We start from the raw sequence: 19,496 nt of genomic DNA, 5'->3' as shown, positions 1-19,496 counted from the left end.
CTTGTGTGCCAAAGAGCAAGCGTGATCTTTTGTGTGTGTGATTGTGTGCGTGCATGAGTATGTGTGTGCATGTGTGTGTGTCTGTGTGGGCATGCTCACACGCACGTGTGTGTGTGTGTGTGCGGGCATGCTAGCGCACATGTGTGTGTGTATGTGCAGGTGTTGGTGAGTGTGTGTGTGCATGCGTTGTAGTGTGCGGTGCATGTGATGTGTGTTTAATAAAACACATGTTATAAGAAGAAGGAAACAATCAATTATCAAGGACGGGTCAATCAAATTTCTGTAAAGGTTTTGACAAACTAAAAACAAAAAACTAAATAAAGTTTCGTTATATTAGAACGCAGCTACATGAAATTCCAATTAGAGAGTATCTGCAGTGCCTCTTTTCAGTGTGGACAATGTTTTATGACCCATTTTGTGACGGCTACTCAGAGTGGGAAGCAGAAATGAGTACCTGGACTCACACAAAAAGAGGGAACTGTAGCATGTTTGTGCTTATTTGTTTAAGAGTAGCTACCTTGAGCATGGCGTAGCAATTGCTCTTGAAACGTTGGAAGCTCTGCTGATGTTATGTTTGCATTTATAAAAGTTGAAGTAGCAAATGATTTTTGCAAGAAAAAAGTCTTTGAAAGGAAATGAGTGTACCTGATTTTGTACCAAGAGCTGAGGTTGCAGACTGCTGAGCTGGGCAGGGCTGACGAAGACTATTTGCTGCAGACCCTGGGCTTGCAGTGCAGCAGCTGGAATCTGCAGCGTCTGCATTGTGGGCTGCTGTGCAGCCTGGCTGACTGATATTGCATTAGAAGGCAGGGTCAGTTGGACAGGAGTGGCAGACTGCGTCACTGTTAACTGTTGCCGTGACTGCTGTTCTGCCTGGACCTGCCACATTTAAAACTGGTTATTTGCAACACAAGGGCCCATTGATAATATTAATTACTAAGGCCAAAAAAAATAATAGGTGTGGTTACGGTAACATAGCCCCAAAAAAATAGGGTAGGAAGGTAGGCAATCACTTTTTTTTTTGTTTTTACTTTTTTTTTCTAATGTGTACAAATTAAACCTACTTGACAGGGAAATAAGTGTGCGACTCGGGCGCTTTCGCTTTCATTGCGTTTTCTGCACTCGTTTACTTGGTTTTTTTGGTATTTTTTTGACAAATGTAATAAAAAGTTATAGGGTCGGCACCCAAAAATAGGGTAGGTCGGGTTACCGTAACCACACCTATTTTTTTTTTAGGCCTAACAGTAATACTTTTAATGTTTCGCTTTCCCTTATCCATGACCGAGTGATGCAATATGCAACCCTTTGTTTGAATCAATACATTTTCTGCAAAATTGCGTCGGTGAAGTTTGAAGGTTAGTAGTATAGTCTTCAGCCTCTGTCGACAGTCCACAGCGTAAATGTCCCTTGAAATAAAAAGAATACTTTTGGAGCGAATCATATTTCATTGTCAAAATTGACGCTTTTCGCTACGATTCTGCATCAGTTTCAACACACTGCCGTGGTTCTTTATGTCTGCAAAGGGTTATAAGTTTGGTACTTTGTTCTTTGTTTTGACATCAATGTGAATGCTTTCGTTTGACCCCTGTGTGTTTGTTTCAAATATAACGGCTGAGTAATTACTAGGCTGGATTAAACAGCCAAAAATGTATGATTGGGTTACTAATTAAATAGTCAACAAGTTACCATTATCATTTATATGTCATTCCAGATCATTGACTGACCCGGACATGGATGTAACACTAACAAACCAAAACTCTATATTACGATCCCTCATTATAACGACAAAATTTCAGTCACATGTTCAAGTCATTAAACAGTGCACACAGCTGAGGCAACCTGGCAGCCTCTCGCAAACTGTGAAAGTATAACGGGGATTCAAGTCAAGACTTGGGGCTAAACCTTAATTGAAAATGTCTTTGAAAACAGTTTAAAGGTATCACAAAACGTGTAAACACACAAGTGTTCACACCCATGCTTGCTGAATAAAGAGTTCACTGGCTGTTTAAGGGTATTAAAATGCTCACCCCACGATCTTTGGACGTTAAATTTTTGGTTCAAACGCACATCCTGAGCATGATACACAAAATTGTGGAAGACGTCCGTATCATCCCAGTAAAGCTCATGTCTGCTGCAGTGGTACCTGCCATGTGTGGCCCCTCCGATGAGGGGACACCTCTCTTAAAGAGATCGGACACAGATTGACGAAAAGAAAAAAAATTGCGCTAATATTTTGCGTGTGATATTTTCAGAGTGTGATGAAACAAGTATGACAAAAATGAGAGAATGGGACAGATTTGATGCTATACATTTTTGAAAATGATGACATGCCAAGATTCAGATAAACGAGGGTTGGGTAGTTGAATGGGGTTTCTGCCCGATCAGTAACAACCACAGGACCTACTGTGGAAGTGGTATTAATCCCTGGTTTACGCGTGTTGTATAATGATGTGTTTCTATTTGAATTATTGTGACGTGCCTTTTCGATATGGCTGAAAATAGCGTCATTACGTCACGTTTTCATAGGCAAAAATCAGAAGAAGTAAAAGATATCGTACTCTGAAAAATATGCATGTTGAGTTATATTCAAGCACTGTTTTAAAGGGTTCATCTTGCGAAGTCACCTTCAGGCTCAATTAAGGACAACCTAGTAAGCAGGCTTAGGAGCACGGTATACCTTTGGTGTTATATGCTGTTCACATAATAACCCATTTCAGCTAACTTTAGGCAGACTTCTGAACATTTTTGTCAATACAAAATGTCTAGAAATTTTTCACAGCGCCAGTGAACAGTTGAAGTGGTACAACGATTTTCTGCCGACTTCACCTGTTTAGGTTTAGGAAGCAAAACAAAGCAACAGAGCTGGCTAACAGTCAGCTTGATAGTTTCAGGCAGAGTAGTCACTCTAAAATTGGCTTAAGAGAGTTGAACAGTGCTCAAAATTAATGGGCTCCGAGTCGGCTGAGAGTTAGTTAATTAGGTGCATTGTTCACCTTGTAGACATTTCGCTTATTTTACTGTGACAATTTTTAAGCATTCTAATGTTAGAAGTCATGAAGTATGTGGGACAAAGCTGCGTTTAAACCTATTCTTTCCAATGTTCGAGCTGATATTTGAGTTAAAAAAAAGACAAACCAAAATAACAAACAAATCATATTATACAAATAAACATAAAGGAAAACAGAAAGGAAATATTCAATGGAAGAAAAAAACGAAACACAGTTTTGTGTTCAGCTTTTCCCTGCCCACTTAGCAACTGTACACTACGCCATCACTTAACTGGAGCGGGCGGTGAACTACTAGCACACTGGCTAGGCTGAATTACTGGTGTTTGGCTTTTTTGGACTTTTTTGTTTTGGAGTTTTGTTTTTGGCGGACAAATATTTTTCGGCGGGAAGGCGATTTCATTTGGGCGGAAATCTACTTTTAGGCAGAAAATTCCCATGCCTGAAACTGCACAAAGAACTGTGATATCAACAGCAGCTACCTACAAATCCAATCACTGACTTTGCCACTCATCAACATAAAACAACAAAACAGCATATAGACTAAAATATTGAATTAAAACTACTCTTATTTTTCGTGAATAATTGAAAAAGAAATGTCAAAAAGTTTACAACATACCTGTGACTGTGTGGTAAGAACTGTCTGAAACTGTTTCTGGCCTGTCTGCTGCTGTTGCTGAGCTTGTGCCTGAAGCAGTAAGTTCTGTATATCCTGCTGCGTCAGAGATAGGCCTGCAGGGAGTGCTGCGGTCACTGGAATCTGAAACAGCGTTTATGTCATTCCCACTCTAGTCTAACATTGAACTTGTCTCTTCAGTAAATAAATAAACTGATACTAGAGGCATGTTCATGGGTAGCATTAAAATATAGCATGAATTAGGGCCAAATCGTGCGCGCAACAAGTAGACCACTCAGAGTTTCTCAGCCCTATCATCACACTCTCAAAATACCCGTGTGACCTGGAATAATAGGCCGTGAAAGGTGGATGCAGCGCCTAAAGGCAGTCGATCTACTGGCCGATGTGAATGCGTGATATATTGTGTAAAAAATTCCATCTCACACGGCATTAATAGGTAACATGCGCCTTGAGTCGCCTTGTGTGGTGAGATACGTGCGCGATATAAATCCTCGTAAATAAATAAAATAAAATAAACTCTCAGGCAACGACGCTGTTATTCGGAGGCTTGCTTAAGTTTTATGCATCTGTATCATTGAATCTACATGAAACTGGCAACAATAGGATTATATATTATAATTAATCCCCCCTCCTCTGCATCTTTCCTTCTGTAAACTGGAAGCGTGTTTATTTTTCGGTAAACACCCAGCAACCAAAACAAATAATCTCCCAGCATCCAACCTGAACCCTCGATAGCTCATGGGTTGAGAAGTTACACTTTGTGGGTACTACTTTTAACGACTGAAAAGTTCCGAATGCTCAAATGTACAAAATATACATCTCTGGAGCAGACAACACAAATATATACATGACCCGCATTTAAACTAACAACAACAGGCTTGAACAACCGAAATCCAAATAAAATCCATGAGTTCAGCTGTTTTCTGAATCAAAAACTCGTACAACTGAACCATCGGCGCGAAGGTGTCAAGGCAAGAAACTCTCATACTTTGTGTAGACTAGAGTTGCATCCCTTCCAGATTTCAACACATCAGCAACTTCGACAAAAAGACTGCAATCCGTCAGTCAATCATCAACTATATTTCATTTCATAAACAAAACACATGCAAGCAAATGCACACATCCTTGAACGTAAAGAAAATGAAGCGGTTCCAAACACTGTCTTGCCTCAGAAAACCGACCTTCATACAGTACCGTACTTTCCGGGTCATAAGGCGCGACTTTTTTCCTCGAGTTCGACCCCTGCGTCTTGTATAACGAAGCGCCTAATCCGTGTATGAAATACGAAAAAAATCAAAGAGACCGCCTGAGTACCAGTCAAACAACTTGTGATAATGCATGTTTCAGCTACTAGGTACTGCCCTGGCCAAGTTTCCTCGAGCTCTCAAGCCACCCAGCTATCACAATGGACCTGCCTTTGATCTCGCGGCACACACAGAGCACACATATTTCCACTCTGTTAAACTCGGTCACTGACTGGTCACTGACCCCGGTGCAGGAAGTGTTTCCTCTCTCAGATATGACAGGGGAACCACCTCTCATTGCAAAAACTGGGTCATTTCTACTCTGTATTCTTCCTTTGATAAGCGGCTTATTTTCATTCTTCGACCGTTTGTTACCGGTATACTTTTTCAATTTTGGTGCGCCCTATCGGCCCCCTGCGCCCAATGGGTGACTGGATTACAATTTTTGTTAAAAAGAAGGGGGTGCGCCTTATGCGCTGTAGCGCCTTGTCACCCGGAAAGTACGGCATTTGACGTTTAAACACGGGTGCAAAAGTTCGTCTGCTACTCAATATGACGTAAGAAAATGTCCAAAACATAAAAAGAACACAAAAGTATCTGCCTTTATCGCCTCAGCAGAAAAAATAGCATAACTATGTCCTTGATTTTATTCCAACCCAAATAAACTGCTGTAAAGTGTTAGCAGAATTAAATGATTTTAATGAACTCTTCAACTGCGCATTAATCCCTTGCTTGCGAAGGTAGACTGCAGAGTGATTAAGACTCGATCAAACTGTGGCACAAAAATACCGTTTTTCTTTGAAAATCTGAAGAAAGGAGGAATAAATTGGTTACACACCTTGTCTCAGTGAATATAAAAAAAAAATGGTCTCAGTTCGCGGTCATGAAAAAGCTCCCTGAAGCTCGCATTTTTGATGATCCGCGAACTTCGACCATTATTTTTAATATTCACTGAGACTTGGCATGTAACCTTAACATACTTTGCAAAACACGTAGAAGTGGGTTGTTTTGGGAAAACTGAATGCTGCTACCAAAGTGATGCGTGACACAGTCAGTTTGAAACAGCACAGTGCCATGTGCAGAGTGTCACAAATGAGCGCATCAGAAAGATCATAAAGCTACATTTTGGTGGTGCACAGCGATCAACTGTTGTAGCCACATGTCATCCAAGACTAAAGAAGGGAACTTCTTCATTAGTTTTATTAGCTCTCAATGTAAGTGGACAGCTTAAATGTAACACTTCTCATGATTACTCAGGTGAGTGAAAAACCCTAACAGACATTTTCATACCTTGTCTATTCCTTGTGTAACCCTGATTTTGTTAAATCTATATATTACATGTAATCGTTATAAGAATTCTCAGCTAAAAAGAGACAGCATTAGCGGAACACAATGCCAGGGAACAATTCATGAAGTGTATGGTTGGACAGAAGATATACAGTGGAACCCCCCTTTTAAGACCCCCCATTTTAAGACTCCCTCCTTATAAAGACCCATTTTTTTCAGATTTTTGGTCTTAAAAGGGGGGTTCCACTGTAGCAAAGTTGAAAGTACAAAACACAGTCATCTCTTGAAGTTGAGACATTTTGTTTCTGCCAGTACCATCACATTTTAAGGCTGGAGACGACCCCTTGTAAAAGTGATAAAACTTTTTTTTGTAAGTGAATTTTCCATAACTTCAAGGAGTTCTGAGGCCAAAAATAACAAATAAAATAAGGCTTAACATGCTAATTTCCAAGATAATGACTGGAACTTGAGTATGGGGTATCATACTTTTCCACAAAACGACTACTCCTGACATTTCTCAGATTCTATTGTAGATATGAAAACAAAACAACAATCAAATGATCAATAGAGGAACAATACAATACAAAACACACACAAAATAGTTACTTTGAAAAAAACTACAACTTTGTACCAACTTTTGAAACTAAATTCCAAGCATAAAACACAAACAAAAAAGAAATTCACCTTGTACAAGTGACAAGAAATGTGTAAAGTTTTTTTCACATCCAAGGTATATAGGCATCACATTTAACCACACTTGAAATATCAATAGACTTTATTGAATACCCCTTAGCGACCTCAATTTTGATCTGTGGTGCTTCTACTACCTCTACCCATTTAGACAGAAAACATGCTCCTAGTCTGGGCCTGATGATATTTTTAAAAGGCAGTTTTTATGCAAGTTCAAGGATTGCTAAAGAGAGAAATTAAAAGAAAAGAAAGCGTTACGCTCTTATTCATAAGTTAATGTATGAAACTTGAGTATCAGAATCACCACCGAATAAATTAGCAACATTGAATTTCAGAGCATAAATACCTGGTTTCAATCAGTTCTTTATTAATGATGTCTATCTTTTTAATTTGAGACAGATCAATTGGACAAAAGACCTATTTCAATTTCTACTACCTGATTTCAGAGGTTACGGACTCCAGCCTTATATCTTCAACTCAATCTGTCATTTCACAAGGCCTGGACGTACAGAATGACAGATGATCAATTCTGGTTTAATATTTATGGAAAAGATATCTGCTAAATTAAGTGTTTAAAGTATGCAATTGTAAATCTTCCCATTAGTGTTTAAAGTATGCAATTGTACATTTTCCTGTGTGTAGTATATATATATATATGGAACCTTCTGAGCTACCTGTTGTAGTGCAAGTGACAACAGCAATGGTTTAAGTTTCATCTGCACCAAAAGCCCCTTGATTTTCCAAGCCAAACAAAATGTACACAAGAATGACAGCAAGGCAAGAAGAATTACCACTGCCTGATGGCCAAACTGGTTCTGTATGATGATGCCAGTGGAAGACATGTTGACAGGTAGCTGTTGAGGCATCAGGTGTTGTACCTGCTGTGTGACCACACCACCACTGTTATCCTGCACATCACATGTGTGCACACCTTTGTCACAATTGTAATCTATATTTCAGTATATATGCACCATACTCCTGGGGACAGAAATTAAGCTGATTAATTTTTTATCGCAACACTTACAATTGAAACTTTTGAAATCTTCAAAATGAGTCACTGATATTTGTATTTTCTTCCTTGAAAAATGAATCAGGTTTTCTCTTAAATATATGGATCCAAGAATAATTCCCCAGCCTGATTAAACTTAAAGTAAACATTTCTTTTTAAATTAAAAAACAACAACAAAAAACAACACATTCAAACATTTTAAATACACACACCCACGCCCAGTGGACTGTAGAACACTACTGAAAAATATATTGCCCCAAGTGGGAGTAAAATCACAAATGCCAGGCAAGCGCTGTTATCACTATGTCTCTCTGGACAGTTGCTCCGCCTATGTTGAAAACACCTGGCTGTGCTATGTGATAATGACACTGATATATATATATATATATCCCATGACCTCCCTTCTTTGTCTCTGTAAATGTACTCTTGGTATATTTCTTGTATTTCCATTGTACTCTTGTCAAATCCATGATGTAACTATTGCACTCTTCTAACACATAAAATAGTGGATAAATAAGGGTGCACGAAATACATCATAGCTGGCTCTACTTTTTGTCGTCCTTGACATTCCAAAAGCAAATGTACCTGTAAGACCGGATGTGCAAGGGGTCACCACGCTTTTGAGAACATGCGCGAGGGTCGTTCAGTGCTATAGCTTAGTTTTGGTCTCGTCTTGCCGAGACTATCATCACAGCGTCATATATTTCATGAAGTCAGAGCATCCATCGCGTCATATTATGGGGACGTAATCTGTTATGTTTCCTTCTATTCGCAGTTCTGTTTCTCTCTTGTGATCAACATGACAAACTGTATGTGTTTGAGTGTGTGTGCTCGTGCTCTCAACTAAAACAGAAGTCAAACTAGCAATCGTTAAAAACCCAGTCCGTTCGAGAAGCAATGTAATGCTCAAGTGTGAAGTTACAGTGTACCTGGTACACGCGTTCTTATCGGTACATCATCGACTACGACTGTTCTCTGGACAAGCTGTTCAATGCAATTTGCGAGTTTTTCTAGCTCTTCTGCGGTGCAGTAGGCCCTTATAGACGATGAAGGTGTCCAGGATCTCAGGAGATGCCGTGTGTAACCACTAGGTATTCAGTCAAATCCGTGTAAGAGGCTTTCAGCTGACGGGGACAACCAAGCCACCATTATGCACCGACTTGACAAAGATCAACAGACGTGCCTTTAGAATGAATGTGCAGAGGTGCCTCATCTGAACAGACAACTAAAGCATGATGTTTCTGTCACACGTTGTCTTTTGGATCTTAATGGGATATACAGTTTACAACACTCGTGATTTTGTATATGGCTTGTATTTCAGTCAAGACCCAGCGGGAATATCAAAGGGACTCACGAGCCTCACGAGCCCCTTGATATTCATCCGCTGGGTCTTGACTGAAATACAAGCCATATAAAAAACCACTCGTGTTGTAACCTCTATATATGTATGTCCCTGTTCTGGTACATTTTGAATCCAATGAAATATATAAGTAAAAAGAAAGGGAGCAAATGTTTATAAGCTTTGCTTGTTGTGCTCCATTTACTAATTGATTGTATGCGGCTTTGTTATATTATGTAATTTTGCTGAATAAATTTTTTTAAACAAAATGGAGCAATTTTGCATGCGCTGCATCTATAATAATTAATATTGCTAACTTTTAGAAAGCCGCAACCTTCTTTCTAAATGTCTGTCAATATTACTAATATAACACATTAACAGGTCATTTGGCTGCATTAATCTAATGCAATAAATTTGATAAAAGAATTCAATCAATGTATCAATATAATAACAGAGCCCCTAAGAACTAGACGCTTCTAAAGTTGAAGAGAGTAAAACTGTTGGTCACGATTCAATCCAAACTCTACATATGATTATGAATAATGCATCTCATGATTTGAACACTTCATGAATAATGGATAAGCTGGAAAGCTATAGCTTTCGTGGTTTTGTGACCGTGTCAAAGAGACACAGGACTCACACACACTGTGACACAGTACTTACTTCAGGTCTGCTGATCAATTATTAATATTAGTGAAACAAGAAGAGCAAACGCTCGATCGAGTCACTTTCGCAGTTCTGAATATTATATGAGGCATCAGATGGACAGGAAGAAATTGCTATTCACAACACAATGAGTCACGTTCACATAAAATTTGAGCCCGGTCACTTTTATAGTTTCCGAGAAAAGCCCAACGTTAAGTTGTGTGTTGCCGAACAGAAAAGGCTAGTTATCTCCCTTGTTTTTCTGATAACGTTCGTAAAAGGCTACAGATGTAAATACTTTGATGTAAAGAATAATCCTACAAAGTTTCAATCACATCCGATGAACTTTGTCAAAGATATAAAATGTCTAATTTTTCCTTTGACGCTGACCTGTGACCTTGAAAAAGGTCAAAGGTCAACGAAACCATCGTTAAAGTGTAGAGGTCATTGGAGGTCACGACTAAACAAAATATGAGCCCGATCGCTTTGATAGTTTCCGAGAAAAGTCCAACGTTAAGGTGGTGTCTACGGACGGCCGGCCGGACGGCCGGCCGGACAGACTAACACTGACCGATTACATAGAGTCACTTTTTCTCAAGTGACTCAAAAACTGTATTAACAAGAAGTTGACTGCACGTCTGTGCTACAATGCATGTGTAGCCAGCCCTGACCAAAAGGTTTAAAGCAATGCAATTTCTTTGTGAAGAAATGGGACCTTATAAATTCACGAATATTCATGAAGCCACGACCACGCCAGTCAAACACTGGCTCAGTTGTATATATTATCTGATCTAAATATTTTCTCCGATTTCTGGTAGTAATACAAAAAGAAAAATGACCCATCGCCTAGATCATGAACAAAGCATAAGAACACAACATGAGAGGTTATATGAATTTAGAGCAAACTACATCAAAAAATGATTCAGTCTTCTGTCAATATATGATGTGCACACACTTTCAGTCCAAACACCACATAAATATCTGCACACAACACAAATTCTGCTCATTGTACCAAGAGGATATATTTGGTAGCTCTTGTCTGAGTTGTTTTTTGTGTGTTTTTTAACAAAAAAACTCCCCATGAATATAAATTAATGCAAGTTTGGCTTGTTGTTGAATGTTATTATTCATCACGAATTCAGCCCACACAGACAACTACTGCTGCTTTTCCCGACCCTGCAGGAGATCACCTCATTTGCAAATCAGCTCATTGGTATGCATGAAGCCCCCACAGTGACTTGGCTTGGAGACAGCACAAAAACCTCCTCTGCGGTCCTATTACTTAGTCACTGACACAACAACTTGCAACAAAACAAAAAAACTGTATACATGAGAATAATTTACACAGGCTCATGGTCACAGCCTTTATCCATCCACTTTCAACTAGTTTTTTTATTTATCCTTCTGTTTATCCTATGTGTATTTTACTTTAATCGTCCCACAGTCGACTACGAGACTGTTTTAGATACAAGTTTGATTGACCTTTCCAATGACACGCAAAAGATGTTGCCTTTTACAGTTTTAGCTTTTCTGATTTTTTGTCGATTTTAACGCGGGAACCTTGCTTTTGCGAATCTGATTTTGGGGGGTGTCTGTGTTGTAGGTTCCACTGTATTGACACTACCTTACGAAAATCAATCTGTTTGCTTGATATTGTGGGGGGATAGATGACCTTTTCAGTAACATAACTGGTTTTCCAATAAATGGCCTCATCACAAAGATGTGCACTCAAACGCATCTGCCTAGTTTTGGTCACATAGAAAACAGCATGAATGTTTAATTTCTATTCATGTGCTTACGTGACTAGTAAATTTCCGCCAGTGCTCATACTCAAATAAAACTTTGGCAATACATGGTCTTGTCACAATCATTTTGTCTGTATGCCTGATATTTAGATGTAAGCACACAAACTTGTGACAGGTTTTAAAAAATTTATCGGAAGATTGCATAACATCTCACAAATATCTGTAATGATTTAAAATTGTACCCGGAGTACGTCTCGTATGTATGTAGGCATGAGATCCGGAAAGTTTCAAACCAATCCACCTGATCATTGCTGAAATACAGCACTTTTTGTCATGGAACCCCTGAAATTTGACGCAAAACCTCCCCTTTTTGACCGCTCATGCGATCGACACTTGTTTTTAGAAGAAATGGCATAACACAACAAATACGGAAGATGGCAAAACTAAACAACCTTTTCTGCATATATAATTGATTTGGCTTTCTCTTCGTATGTAAAATAAAAGTTGCCAAGTTGTGCCTATTCTGAATTTGTCGATTTTTAATCGGTACCTTACGTTTTTGTCAGGTCGATTTTGGGGGGTACCTTCATTTAAGCCGCGGTCATGTGACCCCTGTCCAAGAAATCTTTGACCCCAAAAGTGTGCCAGATAGCCAAGTGGAGGGCCTTTAATGGCATAGAAAGTTTGTATGAATGGACATAGGAACGAATGCTTTTGTTCGGGTATGAAAATGGACGCAATAATCTTTTTGGCTGAGTTTAGTATGGCACTTGTCAACAGTTGCAGAATGTGTTTATTATTCTGCATTTTGTGTCCATGTGCAACTTATGAACACCGCGTTGTGAACAACGCAAAAGCCGCACTGGTGGGCAAAAACTGCAATGAATCGAACGATTGGTGTACACAACATTGGAAAGTACCCACATATCTATCCAACCTTCACCTTTCCCAAAATTCCCTTTACCGAGCTAACCTTTTACAGAAAAACATTTTTGCTTCTTCTGGTTTATGCTTTACATAATATGTGATAATACAATTCCATTAACACTAACAGTTACAGTCAACTTAAAAGCTGATTTTGGGATTGTTAGTGATGTTTTAAATTCAGTATGAGGTAAGTCTTCGTGGACTCAATATTTGGTTTCCACCAAAAATCTACCATCACCATGTAACTTACATCACAATTTCAGACACCTGAGTTTTGCTCTGCCATATATATATCTAACACTAACAGCTGTTTGAAAATAAGAATTTTTCACTTTCAGTATCATTTGAAAAAAATTCTAAGCTTGTAGTTGTGCAGGAGTCCACTTTTTCTTAATTTAAAACATTTTTGATTTAGGGGACTCATGTTTGGCCTAGTAAAAAGTACTAGTATTGTGCACTTCCATGCATGTAATACAAACATGATACCTTTCTTTCTTTCTTTATTTGGTGTTTAACGTCGTTTTCAACCACGAAGGTTATATCGCGACGGGGAAAGGGGGGGGGGGGGGGGGGGGGGGAGAACATGATACCTGAAGGATTCACTATGCATAACTAAGTTTGATGGACAAGCTTTTTTTATTTTTTATTTTTTATATACTCACAAAAACAAACATACATACATTTGACAATCTTGTCGGTAACAATAGAAGCGTATTAAAAATATAGACAGGACAAAAACAACACATTCTAGTATTTCTACATAAGAAAAAAAAATTAAACAAAATGGACAAGCTTAACTGCAAGACCAGCATTTCTACTCAACAAAAGACAGCTGTATGATCTGTAAGTTGTAACTTGACTAATAATGATGAAAAGGAGGAGAAAGAAATTGTATACTGACCACTCTGACACTTGATGTGGCAGAAGTCACAGTTTCCGCTGTTCCTCCTCCATTATGTGTTTCTCCATTCATGCTGTGCACAACTGTTCACATAAATGATGACGGCATGGTCAGCCTTCTGTCTCAGTGCAAAGGGTAATGCATGAATGTTGATACATGGTGATATGGTTTGCATCAATTGGTTATCATATATAATCAGACTTTAAAAGATCAAAGAGGATGGTGTTTCTTGTTCACAAAAGCACTAATCAAAAATTTGCTCCAGGGGCTTGCAACGTAGTACAATGTATTACCTTACTGGGAGAATGCAAGTTTCCAGTACAAAGGACTTAACATTTCTTACATACTGCTTGACTAAAATCTTTACAAAAATTGACTATATTCTATACAAGAAACACTTAACAAGGGTAAAAAGAGAAACAGAATCCGTTAGTCGCCTCTTACGACATGCTGGGGAGCATCGGGTAAATTCTTCCCCCTAACCTGTGGGGGGTCAGAATGCAAACAGAGCTGTGCAAATTTAATATAGCCGTTTAAAATAAATCCAAAAACAAAGAGACTGCCAACATTCCATTTAGAATGTTTTAAGATTCTGTTTTTGACATTTAAAAGATAACAAAGATGTAGCATACTTATTTGATAATGCCCGCACAAAGCTTGATATTTGTGTGTGTCAACCGTAACACAGGACACAGAACTATGTTTAATATTTTGTTAATAAAAGTGTTAAATGGCTCAAAATCACATGTGTACACATAAATGCATGGTAAGCTCAGGATATATTGCTATAGCTCACATAGCTGAGACTGCTGGACTACAAAAATTAAGTAACCACTGTGTCCTCCATTATGATTGACACATAACGGGAAGTCAAGTTTATCACCTCACATACCACAAATAGTTTCAGAGGAAAGGTTAAAGGAGCAATGTTGTATTTACGGCATGGTAAATGTTTTGGTTTCTAAACTTAGTTGGATTTCTATTTAGATTACGACTAGAATACTCATATTTGTGTGTCATTTGTAACGAGACATAAAATTTAGTTTCGATGCATTTCATTAAATTATTTTCAAGAAAGTTGTAATTTTAGACAAAATTAGTAATAAGTAACTTATAGTTATACAAAATGAGCCAGGAGGAACATACACAGGATAAGTTTCAATTTTTGTGTGTCAACTGTAACATGTCCTGGAAAACATTAAAAATGTTCCAAACAATGAATAACTGCTGCGACAAGACAAATGAAAATATTCCAAATTTTGAACCAAACCTGACCCCGCTATGACCTTGAAATTGACAAAAATTAACCAGGGCTCGTATTCTTGAAACAGCTGCAACTCATATACCGGCCTGTAAAACCACTTCCGCTCGATAAGTCCGCTAAGTGTTATTCATGAAACTCCGGGAAAGACTTACCTGGGTGTCTCCGAGCTGTAAAGTTGGAGGACCCATCCCCCTCCTCTAAAACCGTCAATTTTGAATAAATCTTGTCAAAATATTGTTTGTAGATTTATGTCCCTCATGGACACACATTGGTGTCATTTAAGCACCAATGCATTGCGGACAAATACGAGATACCGCTCGCGAAAGATTTCAACCGATGCTCGATCATACCGGCTTGTGGTGAAAGCGTGCTAGCGTCTTCTTTAATGCATTACAGTGTCCGATTATTTTCAACTGTTTCCGTGGTCGAACGGTTCTCTCATTCGCCTGATGCGTGATTGAGTCGAGTTCAACTCTCCATCTGCCCGTTTTTTTATTTTTTATTCTTTGGCATTTGTTTATTTTCTTCATGTGCAAAAGAGTACGTTATAATAGCAAAATTGATTTAACAAAAAATGTTTTAGGCTGCAATGGGTTTTTTTTTTAATCTTTGGTTAACATGATATTAGTTTATTGATAAAGTTTGTTAACTTAAACATGTAAACATTTGATTAAAAAAATTAAATAAATAACCATGAAGAAGGATGCTTCCCGCTTAAAAAAACAAAGGTGAGAGAGAAAAAAAACCACCTAAAATGCGGTAGCAGCCACCTGCATGCAACTGAGATTAAAAACAAAAACAAAAAAAATAAATAAAAAGTGTCTCCCTGTGTTTTTATTTCATTCAGTTTGTTTGGGTAGTTGCTATTGACTTTGAAACTGACACGCTGGCTAAAAAGCTGCAACATTGTGTCCTTCAAAGTCAAACTGTCGTTTAACTACCGCCCGGTATTTATTTTTACTGCCCAGTAATTATTTATTTTTCCCCGGTATTCATGTGTGTCTAGCGGAAGGTCGGCAGCTACCAGTTGGTTATTTTTAGAATTGAAGATGCTTGCTCTTCTCTGCGCACGCGTTACCGGCGTTTTCGCCTGCGTGTCAGTTTCAAAGTCAATAGTGAATGAAAAAAAAACACGGGGAGATTTTATTTTTATTTTTTTTATAAACCTCAGTTGCATGCAGGTGTACATGGTATAGTACCTAGTAAATGCCCACGCCCCCAGTTTCGACCAGTGGACTAGTAGACGAGGAAAATAAATAAAGATTATTCAGTCTGCTGTTATTGTTGTTTTTCAATTGTTTCCTTTCCTTAGACATGCTTCAGGGATTGGACAGAAAAAGGTTTCTGGAGTGGCTAGAGAATCGCAATACATTTTTGACTGGGAGAAAAAAGAAGAAACGAAAGCTTCATCTTTGGTTTAAACATAAGTTTATTTCAACAAATGTTACAATCATGACATGTATACAAAAGACACAGGTAACAGCAACAAGCAGCAAAAAAACTCACTCTCTTCCAAAAGCAGTAACACTCGGTGCTGTTAGCATTGATTTTGCAGATAAAGTCCGCGATCTTGGAGTCATTATTGACCGCGATCTGACTATGAAACAGCATGTCACCAAAACCTGCCAGGCCGCATACATTGAGTTGAAAAGGATTAGTTCAGTCCGCTCTTGTCTGACTGAAGAGGCCACCAAAACACTAATTTCTTCGTGTGTGCTATCTAGAATAGACTTTTGTAATTCAGTACTAATCGGTAGCCCCCAGACTATCATCCAACCACTGCAAAGGGTTCAACATTCAGCTGCAAGATTAATTTGTAAATCCTCCAAGAAGCAACCTTGTACTCCCCTTTTGAAATATCTGCACTGGCTTCCGGTCAATCAAAGAATTAAGTACAAAAGCTCGTGTCTGTTTTAAAATCATCACTGGTTCTGCACCTTCATATCTGTCTGAACTCGTAAACCTGTACGTCCCTTCCAGATCGCTGCGCTCTGCCGCCGACACTCGAATGTTCCGAATTCCAACAAAAAAAAGAAAAGTACATGGACAACGCGCATTTTCATTTGCTGCTGTTAAAACATGGAACTCCCTTCCTTATTTTGTCAGACATAGTCCATCCTATTCTTCTTTTAGATCAAATCTGAAAACGCACCTGTTCACACAGCATTTTCTAGACTAACCAGTAACTCCCAAACTGTCTGGTGACCCCTGCAGCAGCCAGTGATCTGGAAATCGTGTGCTGCTACTTTTTCTCTTTTCCTTGTGCAAACTACAAATCGGTCTACTTTAGATAAATGGATGTGCATAAGCACGAGCTTGGTTTTGTGATTATATCTGCGGCTTTTTTGTGTGTACGCCATGTATGCAGATTGTGTAGGTATATTAGTATTCATGTGTGAGTGCATGTGTATGTGTGTGTGTTGTATGCATGTGTGTGTGCCTGTCTGTATGCGTGTGTGTGTGTGTGTGTGTGTGTGTGAACGTGTGTCTGTGTGTATCTGTGCATGTGTGTGGTGATAGCATGTGTGTGTGTATGCTCACGCGTATGTGCGTGCGCACGCGTGTGTTTGTTTGTGACTGCATGGATTTAAACGATGAATTTGCTTTTGTACTCCTGTTCTTTTTGTGTCTTAATGCTGTATTTTGGTTTTGTACATGTGTATAGCAATGTCATTGTAAAGCGCTTAGAGCTTCTAGGTAAGCGCTCTATAAGTTTCCATTATTATTATTATTATTATTATAGTGGTGTTCCTGCATGGATATTATAATGTAAGGCGGTAACGGCTGAACAATTTGTCTAAATAAACCAAATTGGAAATCCAAAGCATCATCATTATAATCATCCTCATCTCATTAATCATCCAAAATTATCATAACATAATAAACGTTACATAATCATTATAAAGAAAGACAGTAAGAGGAAGGAAGGAGGGGAAGAAAAGGAATAAAAAGAAGAGGGATTAGGTAGGAGTTGTGCAGAAATTAAAGTTGTTGTCCGGCTTGTGGAGCATTGATTCTGGTTTGCCCAAAGCGGCCTGAACGTTCAATGAACGAGTGTACTCTTGAAAAAATGTTCCTGTTCAAATCTAGAGAATACTGTCTGTCTCCATTTAGAAGGTGGGGGAGGTGAATACTGTGGTTAGGGAGGGTATGTATGGTTTCTTGACGTGCATCGCGATAATTTGGACAATCTAATAGGAAGTGTTTTACGGTTTCGGACGAAAATGCGCAGTCACAAGATGCATCTGTAGCAACGTGTCGTCTCACTAGATCGTTATTAAGATCACTTATATATAGCCTGAGCTTACAGTGAATTGTTTGTGATATGCGATCTCCAGAATACCAATAACACGGCGGACTTAAATCGTTTTTTGACAAAACGTGCTTGAGGGACTTACTAAGTTTTATGTAGTCTGGTAAAGAATTCCAGAGTTGTGTTGTAGATGGGAGAAATGAGTTTTTGTATAATTCAGTGTTAAACGATGGAACTTTCCTATCTAAAGGTCTGCGCTGGCGATATGGATTATTAGTTGATATTAATGGTGGCAATATCGCAAGTAAGTAGTTTGGCACCTTACGGTGTACAATCTTGTGAAATAATATCAATTTTTGATGTTTACGCCTCTCTTAAAGTGAAATAAAGCGTGACTCGTCGTTGATGGCTTGTACCGCAGACTGCTCCAACAATGGTCTTCATCTTCAAAGCTTCATCTTTGGCGGGAAGTGATGTCTGAAGAGGTTGATTTTGTGTGTTAGTGTGTGTGTGTGTGTGTGTGAGAGAGAGAGAGAGAGAGAGAGAGAGAGAGAGAGAGAGAGAGAGAGGGGGGGGAGTTTTGTGCAATAACGCATCCTTTGAACACTTCTATGACAAATGACAAAAATATCGTTTTTCTAGCTGAGGACCCGCTCCTGCCAAGGGTATAGTACCTAGTAAACGCCCACCCCCCACTTTTGGGCAAAACTGGTACATAGGGTGGGTGGGCGTATACAAGGTAGTTAACGGTAATATCATGTTAACCATCAATTTAAAAAAAAAAAACTCATTCTCACCTAAAATTAATTGTTTAAATCAATTTTGATATTACAACGTACTCTTTTGCACACGAAGAAAATAAACAAAAACAAACAAAATTAATGACAAAAAGTAAAACAAAAAAAAAGTAAGGCCTGATGGCGATTCGAACTCGACTCAATCGCGCATCAGGCGAATTCGATAACCGTTCGGCTACGGAACCAGACACCAAATTCTCGCCACTGTAATGCATTAAACAAGACGCAAGCACGCTTTCGCAACACGCCGTTATGATCGAGCATCGGTTGAAATCTTTCGCGAGCAGAAGCTCGTATTTGACCGCAATGCATCGGTGCTTAAATGACACCAATGTGTGTCCATGAGGGACATAAATCTACGAACAATATTTGAACAATATTTATTCGAACTTGACGGTTTTAATGGACAGTGTTGGTGAAGTTACTGACAGGTAGTGACTTTACAGGAGGGGGATGGGTCCTCTAACTTTACAGCTCGGAGACAACCCTGTAAGAGGTAGAACTTACCGGTGTTTCATAAATAACACTTAGCAGTTGGCGGACTTATTGAGTTTTACAGGCCAGTATATGAGTTGCAGCTTTTTCAAGAATAAATCTTGTTCAAATATTGTTTGTAGAGAGGAGCAAGCATGAGGAATCTCCTATTCTAAAAATAACCAATTCTGGTAGCTGCCGACCTTCCGCCAGACACACATTAATACCGGGAGAAAATAAATAATTACTGGGCAGTAAAAATGAATACCGGGCGGTAGT

At 38.8% G+C, this 19,496-nt stretch overlaps 1 protein-coding gene across 2 annotated transcripts in view; it reads right to left on the bottom strand.

Moving 5' to 3' along the window:
* LOC138973174 (POU domain, class 2, transcription factor 3L-like) overlaps window positions 1-19,496 on the bottom strand; it is a 38,401-nt gene that overhangs the window by 17,211 nt on the left and 1,694 nt on the right. For both annotated transcript variants that reach the window (XM_070345864.1, XM_070345863.1), the window contains exons 2-5: window positions 13,430-13,512; window positions 7,655-7,771; window positions 3,625-3,765; window positions 646-879 (exon numbers count right to left, since the gene is read on the bottom strand). In XM_070345864.1, coding sequence (XP_070201965.1) covers window positions 646-879; window positions 3,625-3,765; window positions 7,655-7,771; window positions 13,430-13,501 — 564 coding nt within the window. In that variant the 5' untranslated portion in view covers window positions 13,502-13,512. The remainder of the gene's footprint in view (window positions 1-645; window positions 880-3,624; window positions 3,766-7,654; window positions 7,772-13,429; window positions 13,513-19,496) is intronic.

This window comes from Littorina saxatilis, linkage group LG8 (genome assembly GCF_037325665.1).
Source record: "Littorina saxatilis isolate snail1 linkage group LG8, US_GU_Lsax_2.0, whole genome shotgun sequence".
Classification (NCBI taxonomy): Eukaryota; Metazoa; Mollusca; class Gastropoda; order Littorinimorpha; family Littorinidae; genus Littorina; species Littorina saxatilis.
Note: the sequence above shows the minus strand (reverse complement) of the source record. Positions and strands in the feature narration are given on the sequence as shown.